Source organism: Astyanax mexicanus, chromosome 18 (genome assembly GCF_023375975.1).
Source record: "Astyanax mexicanus isolate ESR-SI-001 chromosome 18, AstMex3_surface, whole genome shotgun sequence".
NCBI classification, from domain to species: Eukaryota; Metazoa; Chordata; class Actinopteri; order Characiformes; family Acestrorhamphidae; genus Astyanax; species Astyanax mexicanus.
This window is the reverse complement of record NC_064425.1, coordinates 39,812,796-39,831,243: the sequence shown is the minus strand read 5'-3', so window position 1 is coordinate 39,831,243 and position 18,448 is coordinate 39,812,796. Positions and strand designations below refer to the sequence as shown.

At 38.1% G+C, this 18,448-nt stretch overlaps 1 protein-coding gene across 1 annotated transcript; it reads right to left on the bottom strand.

Annotated features, from left to right (window-relative positions):
* Positions 1 to 1,688: 1,688 nt before the first annotated feature.
* odr4 (odr-4 GPCR localization factor homolog) lies at positions 1,689 to 17,633 on the bottom strand. The gene is made up of 14 exons (XM_007245058.4): positions 17,485 to 17,633; positions 16,190 to 16,300; positions 14,118 to 14,255; positions 13,929 to 14,024; positions 12,952 to 13,058; positions 12,631 to 12,667; positions 11,741 to 11,869; positions 10,843 to 10,938; positions 9,655 to 9,714; positions 8,307 to 8,438; positions 7,309 to 7,387; positions 5,937 to 6,119; positions 4,021 to 4,143; positions 1,689 to 3,479 (listed from the first exon to the last, which is right to left on the bottom strand). Exons 2-14 carry the CDS (start codon positions 16,286 to 16,288, stop codon positions 3,412 to 3,414), a joined length of 1,347 nt encoding a protein of 448 aa, XP_007245120.1. The 5' UTR covers positions 16,289 to 16,300; positions 17,485 to 17,633; the 3' UTR covers positions 1,689 to 3,411.
* Between the last annotated feature and the right edge of the window lie 815 nt (positions 17,634 to 18,448).

Below are 18,448 nucleotides of genomic sequence, written 5' to 3'. Positions count from 1 at the left end.
GGGTAGTGCACTATAAGACTCTGTGGTTCGGCCTAAGCTTTTGTCCTTTTTTCCCCTTACATTACTTTTACTTTTATACTTTAAGTACTTTTAAAACCAGTATTTTTACTGTTTTATTTAAGAAAAAAACATGAGTTGATACTTCAACTTCTACTGAAGTATTTTAAACCCTAGTATCTATACTTGTACCTACAGAGTAATGAATAGAAATACTTTTCATACCTTTGGTTTAATTCTCTGAACGGTATTTACCTATTTTGGAGTATTTTCGTTTTAGTAATGCAGATGTTGTAAAGTATTGTAAAGAATTGTCTTATGACATATTGAGTTGGTTCCTACGCCTAACAGCCAGAAGTCGTGGGAAAGGAACTTGTATTATGTTTCATGACTTTTACCATGTTCCAAGCTTTATAGGAAGCTATAGAATGCTGCACTGACTTATGGGATATGTAGGCAGGATCTCCTGTTTTGTATGTAGACGTAGAGCCGCTTGTCTGTTCGGCAGCTATCTATCAGCAGATGATTACTCAGACTTGTACGATGATGTTAAGCAGTCAAACTGAAAGTACAGACGAGCACAGACATGGTGGTGAATATCAGGCGACGTCTGCTGGGAGGGTAAGTGTCTGATAATGTGATCTGAAAGGCCTGAATGACAGAATGAGGGAATGGCTGTAGGATTGCAATGCTGGTTTCAGGGAACACTCCTTTGTGTAAACATGCTCATAAAACCTCAAACACATTGCAGGTAATGATATCATTGTGGGGTTAAATAGCTGAGGGAGTGAGTGTGTGTGTGTGGTAGAATGAGACAGCACTGAAGCAGCTGTAGAGATCTGGAGAACATTCCAGGTAGCATCAGTGTCCAGCAACAGCTGTTCTCTACTCCTGCTCATTTAATTACCGAAGTATGTTTCAGTTAAAGATTTTATTTATTAATTCTTAGTTATAAACATACAAACTACAAAAAAACTTGTAACGTTTCTCATTCTCAAAATTCTATACAGTACCAGTCAAATATTTGGACACACCTTGAATTTAGTGGTTTAAAACGTTCTGCGTTGTAGATTAATACGAAACACATCCAAACTATTTAGAAAAACGTAAGGAATTATTTAGTAAATAAAGAAGTGGTAAAGGTGGTTCAGTTAACAGCTGTGCTGAACTCATCAAGAGTTAATTACTTGAATTTCTTGTCTCTTAATGTGTTTGAGAGCATCAGTTGTAAAGTAGTGAAGAGGTAGAGTTACAGGTATACAGTGAAAAACGGGGGAAAAAAGTGTCTAAAAGCGGAGAGGGTGCGCATTTCTAGCACAGAAAAACGGGCCAAAGAGTCTAAAAGATGTCTAAGATAAAGATAGTTAGTCAAGTAAAATGGTGTGTAAATAATCAGGAAAAAAATATTATTTAAAGTGGTATATTTCATTATTTGTTTTATTACAGAGTCTGTGGCCCGTGACTTCAAATATATTTCTCCTTCTGGCCCCCAACAAAAAAAGTTTGGACACCCCTGGTGTAGGGTTTAGTGGCTCTTTAATAAGGTTCTTCACATCCACTCATCTCAGGTGCATCAGTTCTTCTTTACAGAGCCTTCCACTGAAAGGTTCTTTTCATAACTAAATGAAGTTCTTCCATAGCACTGATTCAAGGAACCCATATGTGTATGAAGTAAAATACACACACACATATCATTTGTAACTTTTTATTTATTTGAGCCGAGCGCAATTATGTACATCATCTCTGAGTGGGAGGGAAAGAATCATGTGGTGAGGATTCCGGAAAGCAGCAGAGTATAAATACTCCAATTAGGTGAGAATTACGCAAGAGCCCACAGCTCAGAGACAACCGGTTTAAACTCAATCCATGAGAAAAATCCTCCTGGCTGGAATATAGCCAAATATTAAACTGCTAACCAATTAAAACCATCAGCACATCATCAGGACTTCATCTCAAATAGAGCCATACAAGCTTTGTAGTTTACTGACTGTCTGGCTATCCAAAATTTAACAATATGTCACATACATTATATATAATACTTTTTTATTTTTATTTATTTATTTTTTTCAATTTTTTACTTTTAATTAGAAGGCCAATTTAAAATTCAATGTTTATTTCAGGGTTTCCACAACATATTCAGTACTGACCTGAACCGGTTATTGTGTAAAAAACATGAAAAGCAAAGTCTCTCAAAAGTGGAGTCAGCGAACATTTCTAACAGTTAGTTTTCACTGTGCCAATAAAACCACATTTTTATTCCCTCTGCTGTTTTATCATTAGAAGGCGGGGCTACTCTTAGAAATGAAGAAGTGATTGACAGGCGGCCTGGCTGGAACAGACTGGTTGTCTACATTACATTAAGTAGTTGAGTAGTTAAAGCTGAGCTGTCGGATAGTTAACTAGATAGATAATCAATAATACTCTTATCACCACTTACTTATTGATCATGTGGTGATTAATGTGCTGTTGGACAATTTAATTCTGCAACACTGTGTAAAAAGTTATTTTAAAAGTCTTTACAGCCAAACAGCTAGTGTTAGTGACGGTTAGTGTAGGTAGACGAGCTGGTCTCTGTAGTGCCAGTATTTATATTGAGTGTTAATCAGCGCTCTTATTACATTTACAGTCATTTTAAGGTCAGGATTGAGTCGAAATAGCGCTTAAAACAGTATTTTATGGCGCCAAGTGGTCCAGCGGTCTAAAGCGCTGCCACTATGAGCAGGAGGTCGCAGGTTCAAACCCCCGCTCATGCAGCTTTGCCATCAAGCTGCCGGCGCTTAGAGGGAGCACAATTGGACCCTGCTCCCTCCGGGTGGGTAGATGGCGCTCTCTCCCCACATCACTCCTACGGTGATGTCTGCAGCACAGGACGTCTGTGAGCTGATGAATCAGAGCCAAGCCGCTGCGCTTTCCTCCAAGCGCGCTGTGATACTGCTCAGCAATGCTGCATCAGCAGCAGCTCGAAAAGAAGCGGTGTCTGACTTCACAAGTATCGGAGGAAGCATGTGTTAGTCTTCACCCTCCTGGTGTGTTAGGGCATCACTAGTGATAGGGGGAGTCCTAATGAGTGGGTTGGATAATTGGCCGTGTAAATTGGGGAGAAAATGGGAAAAATTAGAAATGAAAAGGAAAGAAAACAATATTTTATATTATTTTAATGCTGTGTATGATCGGTGTGTATGGACTCTCTAGCAGCTGCTTGAGGGTTAATCTGGACCGTACTAGCTTTGGTACATCTTAGTGATAAACAGAGTAAACAGAGCTGAAATGGTTTAAAGACTTTTTATGTAATCAATTACAATATTTTAAAATTGATAAAATGCACTACATAGGGAGCAAAGAGCTATTTATGATTCAGTGAATGTTTTATCTCTGTGTGTGTGTGTGTGTGTGTGTGTGTGTGTCTTCTTATGGTTACTCATTGAGATACAGAAGGGAAGTAGCTGTGGCGAGAAGGGCGACGGCTGCTGCCACTGCCACACCTGAAAAGAGAAAAAGATATATATATATATATATATATATATAGAGAGAGAGAGAGAGAGAGAGAGAGAGGTGAATAAGAGAGCGAGAGAGAGAGATGAATAAGGGAGTGTGGTGTGAGAGGGGCTTCAGGAATGTGAAAAATTCATGATATCTTTACCTCACACACACACACACACACACACACACACACACACCGAGTTATGGAAAATACATGTCATTAGTGAGGCTCACAGTGAGTAATTCACTTTTACTCCACACAGATCCTCTTAAGATATAGGTCAGTGTTATCAGTACCATTATCTGACTTTTGAGGCATAAAAATAAATTCTAAAATAAAAAATGGGCATAAAACTTCAGTATTTCTCAGGAGACTGATGATTCCCTTAAATTCCCAAATTTTCAGACATCAGCTTTAAACACAACAATGTAGTAACGTAGCTCCAGGGTGCCCAAACTTTTGCATACTATGCCCCCCCCCCTCACTACTATAAAATCCGTACATTCACTCCGCTGCTTTGTTTACATTAGAAGATAACATACCAGCGTAGTATTGTGTAGAGTTCTGCTTTTTCACTGGTTCAGTGGGGGATACTGGTGGAACTGGCTGAGAGGCTTCATCACCACATCTGTCCTCCGCTTCCAAAACAGGCGCAGAGCGACATGCTGAAATAAATACCACATTAATAAGAATAAAAGTGAAACTGAGCTTCCACTTCTTCAGTTAATCGCTATAAGAGTGGGTGATTTCTGAGAAGACTGAGGCTAAAATATAGAGTCTGTATTTATTTAATAAAGTTCCAGGAGTTGAAGCTCAAACTGGTGAATACTGTTTATAACTGGAGGAAATGGAGAGGAGGAGTAAAGTACAGCTTAGATTGTCTGCCCGAACCCGACATTGGGCCGGTCTGAGATGTAGGTATCTCTTTTTTAATTATATCTTTATTTTTAAATAAAGCTCTGGTGTGATAATCACAATGTTGCTAAGTAACCAATTATTATTGTTAATGAAAACGAACCAAATAACGAAAACTGAAAGTGAAAAAACCTAATTTATTTATAAGCGCTGTTTTCACTCCCGCAGTTCTACAGCGGGGGGTGTTGTGCCGATTCTGTCCACGAAGTGGGAGTCGGATTCAGCAGAGAGTCGGATTCAGCACAACAGCGGCAGTGCGGCGGCACCTCGTGGTCCGCGGTGTTAGTTGTAAAATACGACAGAAAACACTGAGAGAGCTGCAGAATTATGTATGGGACTAGAATATGAGCACGAGGAGATCAAAGAGAAACAGGAGATACAGTATGTGAGAACCTTTACCTGTGAGTAGCTCATACACCAGAACACGCAAATCTCTCTCTCTCGCAGGTGAACTCCTCCTCGTTTGACTTGCAGCGCTGTGTTTAGCTGTTCTTAAAAATCATTTTAATTAAATAATAGTTATTCTATGTTACAGTGTTAATTAACATAATTCTGATCATTTTTCGCTCATTTAAAGAGCCCGAAAACAGCCAGTTTATGGGGTGGGTCGGGTTAGGCTCGGGCTCATAATGACAGTTTATGGATCGGGTCGGGCTTGGGCTCATAATGACAGTTCATGGTTCGGGTTGGGTCCGATATAACCTCTAGTGTAAAGGTGGTTTTAAGATGACTGTGCTGTTCCTTTTTTCATTAAACCCATATTTGACCCAGTCATGAGGATTTAGACAGTATAAGAATGAAAGGATGACTTTATCCTTTAATTTTCTCATAAATCAACAATACACCCTTATAATCTGGTGCTCCTTATGTATGAATTTTACCAGTCAGGTATTAAGGAGCAGAAAAAGCCACTCTGTTGAAGTGCAGCATTATAAGGGTGAGTTTTCAGTGAAGTTCCTTCAGCACTAAGGCTGGGTGCAGCAACAGCATTAGCATTAGCTGCTAACCACAGCGCTAGCTCTTTCACCAATCCAAAAGTGAGTATATTGGACTGTAGTCTGTGTGTTTGTCATGTTAAAACAAGCTACGTGGGTCAAACAGCTAGCTGGCTAGCGCCCTGGGTTACCGGAACACTAAGGATTCCTGAGTGTAGTGCTATCGGGAGGCAATGACGTCTAGCTAGTGCTGCGGTTAGCGGCTAATGCTAATGCTAATACATGTCATAAGTCATGGGACATGAGACATTTGTTATGGCAGATTGATTGATTGATTAATTAATGTATTTATTTATTTATCAAAAAATATATAATATAAATATAATATGATATATTTAAAATATTTTTATATATTTTATTATTTTATACAGTTAGTGCACCTAGTCACATGAAGCTCCAACAAACCTACATACAGTACTGTACTATATTTCAGGCACTGAATCACAGTGCTATAAGTTATTATAAATCATTTAAAATTTAGGTGTAGGTTTTAATGACACATAAAATGTTCTTTTGTAAATGTATGTATGCATTACTGTAAACAGTACCTGGAGCCTCCATGCTGGTGTCTATGTCGCCCTCTGCTGAATCCCAGTCCAGCAGCTCTTTAAAACGCTCAGCTACGTCTGCTGGAGTCTCGTCCGGGAACATGTAGTCGCACACAGTGAGGCCTGAGCCGGACAGCGGGGCAAACACTCTGCGGGGAAGGTCCTGCTGCTCACTGTCATTGCCTGCGATATGAGAAATAAGAAAAAAGAAAAATTATAATAAATAAATAAATATAAATATATATATATATATATATATATATATATATATATATATATATATATATATATTTTTTTTTTTAATAATATATATAGTATATATTGAATTTAGGTGTTTGCTGTCTGACCGCACTGTACCAAGTGAAAAGTTTGGTGGAGGGAGGATTATGGTGTGAGTTTGTTTTTCAGGAGTTCGGCCGCTTAGTACCAGTGGAAGTACCTCTCGATGCTTTAGCATATCAAGAGATGTTGGACAATTTCATGCTCCCAACTTTGCTGTACAGCCCCCTCCTATTTCAACATAACTACTGCACACCAGTGCACAAAGCAAGATCCATAAAGACATGGATGAGTGAGTTTGGTGTGGAGGAACTTAACTGGCCTCAACCTGACAGAACATCTTTGGGGGGATTTAGCGTGAAGACTGCCACAAATGCACTTCTGAAAGAATGGTCTGAAAATCCCATCAACACACTCCTAAACCACATGGACTAAGAATGGGATCTCACTCAAATTTATATGCGTGTGAAGTCAAGCTAGCAAATATTTTTGGCAATATAGTGTACAAAGGCAAATAACATTTGCATGTTCTACTGCCTTATACTTGAGTTTGTGTCTACTATGCAGAAATACTCTCTACTAGATTTTGAAGCATTGCTATGAGGACTAAGTTGAACTGGATATAAAGACCATCACCAAATCATACCAAACAGAGCTCCATCATTTTAGAGAACACAGTTCAACTGCTCCACAGTATACTGAGTCATTATCTATAATGCCAGTAAGGTCATATTATCTGCTTGATCCAGAGAGTTCTATTCTATTGGCAATACTTCTCTACAGTGACTAGACAAGCTAGAAAGTATGTATCAGCAATGGGTTCAACTGAAACACATAAAATATTAAATGATTAAATAATACAAATATGAGCACAGTATTTATTAAAGCCTCATATCTAAAAAACACTGTTCACAAACCCAAAAGCAATATCTGTTAATCAGCTGTATTAAGGATTGTACAGATAAAAAAAAAAAAGTCAATGGCGCCATCTAGTGAGCAGTTTTGAGAAGTTCTTCTGAAGTTCTTTAAAGTTTTTGAACACTTTCAGATTTATATTTCACTGAATGTATGATAACGATAAACCCCAGGTTACCTCCTTCATTCAGCAGCAGATCCTCCAGAAGCATCTCCACTCGATTTGAAACTGTATCTACTACATCCCTCTTAATAGCCTGTAGAGGACAAGCAGAAAATAGATTAATAGATTAAAAACAATTGTCCCACCCATTCAGCTGCTACACAGCTGTATATCCATCATTACAAGTGATGCCACAACACAAGGAATGTAAAGACTAGCACATGCCTCCTCCGATACATGTCAAGTCAGACTCTGGAGGAAAGCGCAGCGACTCGGTTCTGATACACCAGCTCACAGACGCCTTGTGCTGATCGACATCACACTTTGGAGTGATGAGGGGAAAGAGCCACATCTACCCACCCAGAGAACAAGGCCAATTGTACTCTATTGGTATTTTGGCAGCTGATGGCAAGCTGCATGACCGAGATTCGAATCAGCGCTTTAGACTGCTGGACCACCTTTAAACATGATCACCAAAAAAATGCAATAGAATATTTTTATTCTATTATTATATTAGATCAATAATAAAACAATGTGACTTTTCATGTTTTAAAGTCCTAAACATTACATAATAAGTGCCTTTTTTACGGTTATGTAAGTTACATAATTACATTCATTAAAGCCTCTAAAACTATATGGTGAAAATTATGTTAAGAAAATTAATCCAGAAATCATCCATCCATTCATGATTTATGGATGAGAGTGTCCATAATCATTTGGATATTCATGACTGGTTAAAGGTTTTAGAACACTTTTAGTTTTTTTAACATTTACAGTTTTCTATGTATTGTTGCCATTTAAGCTCTTCAGGTCTAGTGAATACACTGAAATTGTACAGAATACTGTAACTATAAATGATACAACATTAGCAGTAACCTTCCAGGGTTTTTAAGAGGGAAAAAATAACTAAAAACTGAAAAAATGTAAACTGTAAATGCAGCGCTGCTACTGGTCTACTTAAAACAGAAGTGTTCTTAAACTTTTGACCAGTAGTTCTGGTAGTTTTCTGGTACCTGTGCTGCGTGTCTGGTCCTGGGTTTGTTGCTGTGGATGTACGCTCTGCAGTGAACGGTTCCTCTCACAGACACTGACCTGCTGCAGGCCTGAACCACAGCACTGCACCTCTGCCCCGCCCCCGGATCCTCCTACAACAGACATTTACAAACAGGTCAGGTTTAAATACACTTCACACACTCACACACCTAAAGAGCCTACACACACCACGCTGATGAGGATAGATTAGCACCAATAAGCACCTTCAATTTGTTTTATTTTTCACACCACTGAATATATATATATATATATATATATATATATATATATATATATATATATATACACAATTTGCCCCTAAAAGATTTTTTTTGCATTTTTGTCATACTTACATTTTTCCGATTATTAAACAAATTTTAATATACGACAAAAATAACCTAAATAAAATGTAAAAAAGGGCTTTTAAATTATAATTTTATTTATGAAGAGGAAAAAGTCAATGACATCTATTAGTCTAGAAAAGGCTCTAGCGGACCACAGTGAGAGCTATTATTCACAAATGAAGAAAACATGGAACGCTGGTGGACCTTTCTTATCCAAAATCATTCCAAAAGGGCATGGACAACTCCTCCAGAAGGTCAGAAAATAACCCAGAACAACATTTAAAGAACTGCAGGTCTCACTTGCCTCGGTTAAGATCAGTGTTAATGATTCAATAATAAGAGAGTTCTAAGGCAAAAAAAACACTGCTGACCAAAAAGAACACAACGACCCGTCTCACATTTACCAACTAACATCTTGATGATCCCCAAGAGTTTGGGTAAATATTCTTTGACTTTGATTGATGTGACAAAAGTGGAACTTTTTTGGAAGGTGTGTGTCTCGTTTCAACACATAATTTCAGAAAAAGAACATCATACTGAATGTAAAACATGGTGGTGGTAGTGTGATGGTCTGGGGCTGCTTTGCTGTTTTAGGGTCTGGACAAGTTGCTGTAACAGATGGAACCAGGAATTCTGCTGTTTACCAGACAATTCTGAAAAAGAATATAGGGCCAGCTGTTCCTGACCTCAAGCTCAGGTGTACTTGGATTCTGCAGCAGGACAATGACCCAAAACCAGACAAAGAAGTCCACCTCTGAATGGCTTAAGAAAAAAAAAAACTAATTGAAGGTTTTGGAGTGGCCTATTCAAAGTCTGATTGAGATGCTGTGGATGAGCTTAAACAGACTGTTCGTGCTGGATAATCCTCTAATGTGTCTGAATTAAAAGAATTCTGCAAAGAAGAGTGGAACACTCCACATTCCTCCACAGAGATGTGAAAGACTCAAAAAATGATACAGAAAGGTGCTTTCTGTGTTTCACTTACCTCAGAAACCAGGATCTGTGCTCGAAATGTCAGCTGCTGACTTGTCTTCACGTTCTTTCTCTATCGGGACAAACAGGAATCACAGGTACAAATGACAAAACTGGATCTGGGATTGTACCTACCCCAGAACCTTCTAAACTTTCATTGGAAATTATTTTATTATATTTTTTCCTGCACTGAATGTTGATGTGATTTCTGCAAGGGTCCCATGATTTTTGTCATGTGATTGTACTGCTGTCAAATGTCACTGTGGTTGTATTGTAGTGCTGGGCGGTATGATCAAAAATGTATATCGCAGTATTTTTCAAGATTCTGGTGGTTTCACTGCATATCACAGTATTTTTATTACTATTTTTCATTTTTATATCATTTAATTTAGCTTGACTGGGCCTTATTATACGTTTGTGACACTAAGGTCTCACATAAAGGCTTTGATTTACTATTGGGTTTATTTTGTCCAACAAAATAAATCACACAATTTACAAAGAAACTTCATCAGAATGTAAACAATAGACCTTAAAAAGAGATACACCAACAACTTTAACACGGCTTCCTTTACAAAACTAAATATGTTAAATAGTTCCATAAACACTATAAATGGATCTAAAATACTAAATGTTTAAGTATTCAAAAGAGATATTTCTCAAGAGCTCTATTGCATAAGTAAGATACAAGTTTAATATTAATTTACAATATGTCATTTTTGAAGCTATTCGAGGCATTACATTATTAAAATCAGCCACGATTCTCTTTTTTCTCAAATAAATTTAGTTCAATATGCATTTACATTATCCTTTAAGCTACAGTATATATATATTAAACATATATATATTTAAAAGGGTTGTAGTTACTGCTCTTAAAGTTTATTTTCACCTCATATCCAGAGTTTTAAGGAGTTTTTTCTTTTGTGGCGAATAAATTTTTCTGTACCCAGGACTGATTCTGGACTCATCTGAGAGGAACTTTTTTCCGAGCTGTGGATCGATTGCGCAATTCCATTCCTCTTTTTAAATAGTAAAAAAACTGATAAAAAACTTTCATACAGTGAGGAACAGTCGCAGGAGCTCCTCAGATAAAGTGCTGTTCTAATTGCTCTCCAGGTAAAACAGAGCGAGAAAGCATTTGACTCCACAGCACTATTGTATCATAGGTTTAGCTCAATACTATGATGGAGTATAAGCTTCTCACCGATCCTGACAGCAGCTCCGAGTCATCTGATGTCTGTCTGCCATTGATGAGACAAAGGCCAGCTTCAATCTGCTTAGCCCACCTCCTCAGTCCATCCTGTTACACAACACACATTGAAATAACCAGTAGTGGTTATAATTTACAATGTTCAGTGATTATAATTAATATTTAGACTTGTAGTAAATATACATTTAAATAAATGACTGTATACAAGCATAGACACTAGGGATACAACGGTACTCTGTATTTTATCGAACCGTTCGATTCGGCCTGTTCGGTTCGATATACCCGGATGGTCCACGATATTTCGGTGCGCGCACTAACAGAGCGAACAAATGCTCTCAGTAATGCACAGCCCCACAGTAAAGCATCACTGTTTAGATGGCAGACTCAGCCACATGGCCGGGGTAGGGGCTGCTGAGCGCGTGCTGCCAATGAAGCACGTGAGAACACGTGTGTTTTCCTCACCCCCCCCCTGCTTTTCCCTCCGTCTCCACCCTTGCCCTGCTCCTCCGTCTCCACCCCACCCCCCACCCAATCTCTGTTTTTTACTTTTTACCGAGGAAAAAACCTTTGATTTAAGTTTGCTAATTCCCTGTCAAGAAAAAAAAAGTTTGAGTTTAGTTGGAGCTAGATAATATTGATATATATCGAACAAAAACCCAGGCCCAAGAACCGCGATACGAACCGAACCGTGTCCACACTGTACCGTTGCATCCCCAATAGACACCATGGATCCATTCCTTTCTATTTTATAGAAATTAAGCCAGAAATCTCAGCCATTGTGTTGGAATGATATGATAGTTGATTGAAATGATAATATAGCAGAGTAAGGTTTAAAAACTGATTTCTGGGAGTAAGTCTGTAAGTCTGAACTCAGTGAGAGGTCAACACCCACCTTTATACACTTCTCTGATGAAGAGTCCGTCACAGGGATCTGCAGGTCCACTCTGACAGAGCAGTTCAGCACGGGCCAAGAGAACGAGATGCCAGACTGATACCTCCAGTCTGCAGGCTTTGCAGAACACTGAGGAGGAGGGGGAGGAGTCATAAATACATCAAACAGGGTCAAAAATGACCTATAGATGCTTTTATTCAAATAGCAAATAGTTAAAAACACCCACACTGCCAGTCAAAGGTTTATAAACACCTCTTCTCATTTAATGTGTTTTCCTTTTCTTTCTATGAATTTGTACATTTAATTTTTAAATTTAATAATAAAGACTATATTAAAAACTATACAGAAACACATGATGAATTATTCTGTAAAAAAAAAAGTGTTAAACTAATCAGAACATGTTTTATACTTTAGATTTTTTAGAAGTGTCACATTTATCTTTGAGGACAGATCTGCAGACTCTTGGTATTTTAATCTCAGTATCTTCATGAGGGAGAGTCACCTGGAATAGTTTTCTCAGCATCTTGAAGGAAGGAGTTCCTGGAGGTGCTGAACAATAGTTGCTGCTTTTCCTTTAAGCTGTGAAGCTCCAGCTCATCCCGATTAAATCACCTCAAATCATCATCTCAGTTCATCAGGTTTAGATCAGGGGATTATTGTGGAAGACTAGCACTTTTTTTACTGTTTACTACGTAATTCCATATATGTCCCTTAATTGTTTCTATGTCTTTAATATTAATCTACAATGTAGAAAGTACATTAAATAAAGAAATGGAGAAAAACATTGAATGAGAAGGTGTGTACAACATCTAATTGGTACTATATGAATTAGCAAATACAAAAAAAAAAAAAAAATATATATATATATATATAAAATAATTATCTCTTACCTTGGGATCTTTCACATCAAAGGTTTTACAGACAGCTCTGAGTTCAGTGAAGTTAAGGAACATTAATGACAGCAATAAGATACAAGCCAGTATTGAATTATGCATTGTAAATGAGCAGGATTAGGAGTTAGGAGTTTCTAATAAAGTGGCCAGTGAGTGAAAGCAAAAGGTACTGTAGGTGTTTCTAATAAAGTGGCCAGTATGTGAAAGCACAAGGTACTGTAGTAGGTGTTTCTAATAAAGTGGCCAGCGAGTGGAAGCAAATAGGTACTGTAGGTGGTTCTAATAAAGTGGCCAGTGTGACCTTTTTATGAAGGATACTTCCGTGTTTTGGAGCAGATGTGCAGTGTGACGCGGTCAGTTACATCATCCTCCGACAGATCCCACAGTCTGCTCTTACATATGTACTTATCCACTGCAAAGATGAGCTGCAATACACATACACACACACACACACACACACACACACACACACACACTTTTACTAATTTAGTAAAAAGCAAAAGGACACATGCAAATAAACCTAGTTGAGAAGTACTCCCAATAGAATATGACTCCTCATTTATGTGATTGTGACTGGCTGAGAAGTATAAACATATACCATTCCGACACCCTATTGGTTTATACTGTGATCCATCACACCTGCACACGCCCCGCCCCCCACACTCGTATGTAGCCTAGTATGAAGGTGATCCGTGCAGAGACTCAAGAGAACTCCAGACAAACTCCAGTCCAACTAAACTCCTTTAATATATTTAAATTCTACTAAAATACATTCACTTACAATCAGCATATATGCAGCTGAAACAGGGAACAGCCTAGTTCATCCCTAACTATTCATCATTAACATTTTAATATCACATTCTAATCATTATGGCTTTTAGAAAAATGCGTTTTGGGGGGGGGGGGGGGGGGGGGGGGTTAGTGCACTATAGGACTCTGCCTAAACTTCTGTACTTAATGGCTTTATCTTTTCCCTTACATTACTTTTACTTTTATACTTTAAGTAGTTTTAAAACCAGTACTTTTACATTTTTACTTGATTAAAAAGCTTGAGCTGATACTTCAACTTCTACAGAAGTATTTTAAACTAGTATCCATACTAGTATCATACTTCTACCTACAGAGTAACGAATGTCAATACTTTTTACACCTTTGTCCAAAATATTAAAAAAAATATTTCCTGGACAGTAGAAACAAAAGCAGGATAAACTATTTTATTATCCTTGATATTAGAAAAAAAAAAGAATGGTCAGGTGTCCTGATACGTTTGTCCATACGCCGTTTCTAAGTCTCACCTTTTTGAGCGTGTTCTGTGCTTCTTTGGACAGATCAGGAGGAGTGATCAGAAACAAGCCGAGGACACTCACACCTCCGGGCAACATCCGAGAAACCTGTGAGATTAAACACACAGGTTAAATATTCCCCTGAAGAAAATCTTAAATAAAAAAAAACACCACCAGTTTCAGCCCTCAGACTCCGCCTACCTGCCGGGCGTGCTCAGCCACCCACTCCTCATCAATATCATCCAGTGGGCTGGAAACCCTCCGGCCCCCCGGGCTCCCCTCGCTCTCTCTGTGAGGGGTTTTCACCGCCAGCACCACAAAGTCCTTCTGTGCCGACGACTGCAGATCAAGAGGGAAATTCATTAGAACGCATGATAATGCACTATAATTAATTAATTTTTACAATTAACATCAGGAATAAACTAAATAAATATAAATATTTTATTTATTATAAATATAAGAGTTTCATACATTCAGAAGAACCCAAACAAATCTATAAACATTTGTCTATTTCATAAACACTAACTTAACAAGCCCTAATATTGCAACAAAAATAACAGCAAAATTAATGCGCAGCATATTAGCGCATGCATTTAAACTGCTAACAAACAGTTAAATATAAATTATATTGCAAAACAAATACAAAATAGACTGCTTTTAAGATCACTATTATCACAATATAAAGGTTGTTGTATTGTGTCAAAAATGCTTGCAATATTATTGCTTATGACACAATAAGACACAGCCCTTATTAAAAAATTATAATTGTGTGGTACTGCTGTTGGATATCTCAACATTGAGGAGAAATACAATAAATTCTAAAATCCTAAATTAGTTTTAGCTCCTAAAAGGATTTTCAGCACTGCTGTTTAGCTCTGCCTTGCTCTACCTCTATCTGTCTCACTATACCTCTCTCTTGCTCGCTCTACTACACTCTGTCTCACTCTACCTCACCCTACCTTACTCTGACACTCTGCCTCTCTCTAGCTCTCTCTCTACCACACACTACCTCACTCTGCTTTTCTCCAACTCTATGTGCCTCACTCTTCCACCCTCTGTCTCAATCTACCACTCTACCTCGCTCTGCCACACACTACCTCGCTGTGCCTCGCTCTGCCACACACTACCTCGCTGTGCCTCACTTTGCCACACTCTACCTCATTCAGCTTTGCTCTGACTATTTGCTCTACCACCCTCTGTCTCAATCTACCACACTCTACCTCACTGCCTTACTACCTTACTCTAGTTCACTCTACCTCATTCTGCCTCACTCTACCTCGCTGTGCCTCACTCTGTCTCTTTACCAGACTCTACCTCACTCAACTTTGCTCGGACTATCTGCCTTGCTCTACCACCCTTTGTCTTAATCTACCACTCTATGTCGCTCTGCCTCTATTTGCCTCACTCTACCAGACTCTATTTTGCTGTGTTCACTCTGCTTCTCCATACCACACTTAACTCTACTCTGCCTCAATTTGCCTAGCTCAATCTATCACACTCTACCTCATTCTGCCTCTATTTGCCTTACTCTACGTCATTGTGCCTTACTTTGTCTCTTTACCACACTCTACCTCACTCTGCTTTGCCAACTCTTTACCAACTCTATCTGCCTCCTTCTACCACCCTATATCTCAATCTATCACACCCTACCTCACTCTACCTCTATTTGCCTCACTCTACCACCCTTTGTCTTAACTCTATGTTGCTCTGCCTCTATTTGCCTTACTCTCCCAGACTTTTCTTTGCTGTGTTTACTCTGCCTCTCCATACCACACTCGACCCTACTCTAACTCTATTTGCCTCACTCTACCACAGTCTACCTTTCTGTGCCTTACTCTGCCCCTCTTTACCACACTCTGCCTTACTCTACTTTTCTCTGACTCGATCTGCCTTAGTTTACCACACTCTACTTCGTTCTGCCTTTATTTGCCTCACTCTACCACCTTCTGTTTCAATCCACCACACTCTACCTTGCTCTGCTTCTATTTGCCTTGCTCTAGTTCACTCTGCCTCTCTCTGCTTTATTGCACAACACTCTACCTCTACCTTGCTCTAACTATCTGCCTTGCTCTGCCTCGCTCCACCTCCAGCCTAGTTACATCACATGAGCACAGTCTGACTCAGAATCAGTCTGATTATCCTTCAGTCTGAGTAGGCATTAGCTGCCCAACAGTGGAAACTGTTTGGATGTGGAAATCGAACCCACAACCCTGTGAGCACTAAACCAGCACTGGGGCTTGCTTTAGACAATTGCACCTTTTCAGTTTCCTCACCTGGCCAATCAAAAGTCCAGTTACACAGGATCCAGCAGCGGCTGAGAGGCTGGTGAGGTACTTCTCCACACACTCCTCTGCAGTGTAGCCTCGACCCATCCTGCCCAACTCCTGCAGAGAAACAGATAAAACCAACACTAATAAACTGCCACAACAACACACACACTCAAGAGATAAAACTCCCTAAAACTCTGGATAGGAGGTGCAAATAAACTTTAAGAGCAGTAACTATAGACCTTTTAAATATATTAATACTGTAGCTTGAAAGATTATTTGTTAACTGGAGAAAGAAGGGCATTGTGGATCATTTTAATACTGCAATGCCTCTAATACTCTAATGGCTTCAATAAAACCATTTTAAATTGATATTAAACTTGTTTTACGTGTGCAATAGAGTTTTTAAGAAAGATCTCTTAGAACACTCAAATCTTAAATATTTTAGGACTATTTACAGCGTTTATGGAACTATTTAACATATTTAGTTTTGTAAAGAAAGCAGTGTTAAAGTTGGTGTATCTCTTTCTAAGGTCTATTGTTTATATTCTTCAGCTGTTTTTCTGCTAATGAAGTCTGATTTCTTTATATACTGTGTAATTTATTGTAAGACAAAGTAAACCCAAAAGTGATTACATAAAAAAAATATCAAAAAACTTTATTTAAAGCCTTAAAGGTTTTTTTTTTATTATATGTACTTCTAACAGCACAGTAAGTCACAAACCTACATTAAAGCCCAGTCATGCCAAAAAAAATGAATAAATAAATAATAAAAATACAGTGATATATCGTGAAACTGTCAGAATCGTAAAAAAAAAATACTGACACATTTTTGTTCATACCGCCCAGCACTACATGTTAATTATAATATGCAACATGTGCAATTTTCCCACTTGCAATTGATGAAAAACACATACTGTGTTAAGCATAAGCTTGGTTTTACACATTTAAGATTGAAAATTTTATAATAAGTGTATAATAAGATTTTGTCTTTAATACAAAGTACTATGTATTACGAAATTACCCAATAAGAGGCAGTATGAGCAGCTGTGAGACTGTCAGACTGTAAACAACCAGCCAGATAGAGGAACTATCACTGTACTGAACATCATATTGAGTTTATTTGTGGTTAAATCTATTTTTACAGACACAAAACACCAAAACAGTGTCTTTAAAATAGTTTAAAATTAGATAAGGCCATTAAAGCACATAATTAAAAGCTAGTTCTGACTATAGCACATTTAATACTGTAAGTGTTCAGCCTGCAGCAGAAGAAAATAGAGTAAATCTTTAATTCTGACCTTTATTTCTCTGTCTGAAGCTCAGTTTCTGCACTTTCTCTCAGCAGCAGCTTTACTCACAGCTACGTGTGACAAGCTGCAGCAGTAAAGTCGCGTCATGCGGAAAGAAGCAACCTGATTGGACAACTGAGGAGTGCCGTCTCACAAATGTGGCGTCACTGGGAGTGCTCCATTCCTGATTTCAAAGCGCCCTTGTTCACTTGCCCTTGAGATTTACCCTAGAAAGCATACTTATTGTAAGTTACATGATTGCTCACATATATCCCCAGAAAACCATTTGTTTAAAAAAGATTCCCATTCATTACTCTACTGTAGGTATAAGTATAGATACTAGAGTTTAAAATACTTCTGTAGAAGTTTTTTACTCAAGTAAAAGTGTAAAATCCTATAGTGCACTACCCCCTTCTCCAAAACACATTTTTCTAAAAGCCACCATGACTATAATGTTCTAATAAATGTTAATGTTGATAAATTTGGGATGTACTAGGCTTCCTGTTTCAGCTGCATATATGAAAATGAATGCATTTTAGTACAATGTAAATAAATTAAAGAAGCTTTAACAAGGTTTACGAGGCTATTTTTAACATATAAGGAGTGGAAAGTTCAGATAATTGTGTGAAAAATGTAAGGAGTAGAAAATAACTACTCCAGTAAAGAATAGATAACCAACATAAGTAACGTAACAAAGTATTTGTAAACGAAAGTTTGTACTTCTAAACGATCTCGTAATTCAGAGGATCCAGTGATGTCCTGAAGAAAAATGTACAAAGAAAAAAAATATATAGCTTTCTGGATATGTTTATGTAATAGAGGCAATTTTTTTAAAGCCCATTCATTCTGCCCTTTGAGAAATTTCACTTAGACCCATAGTCCAAATATGGGCATACTGAGGACTACAGAATGACACATGACTGCAATGCACTATGGGCTTGTTCTAGCAAGGCCATTTTCACTTCCCCTTCAT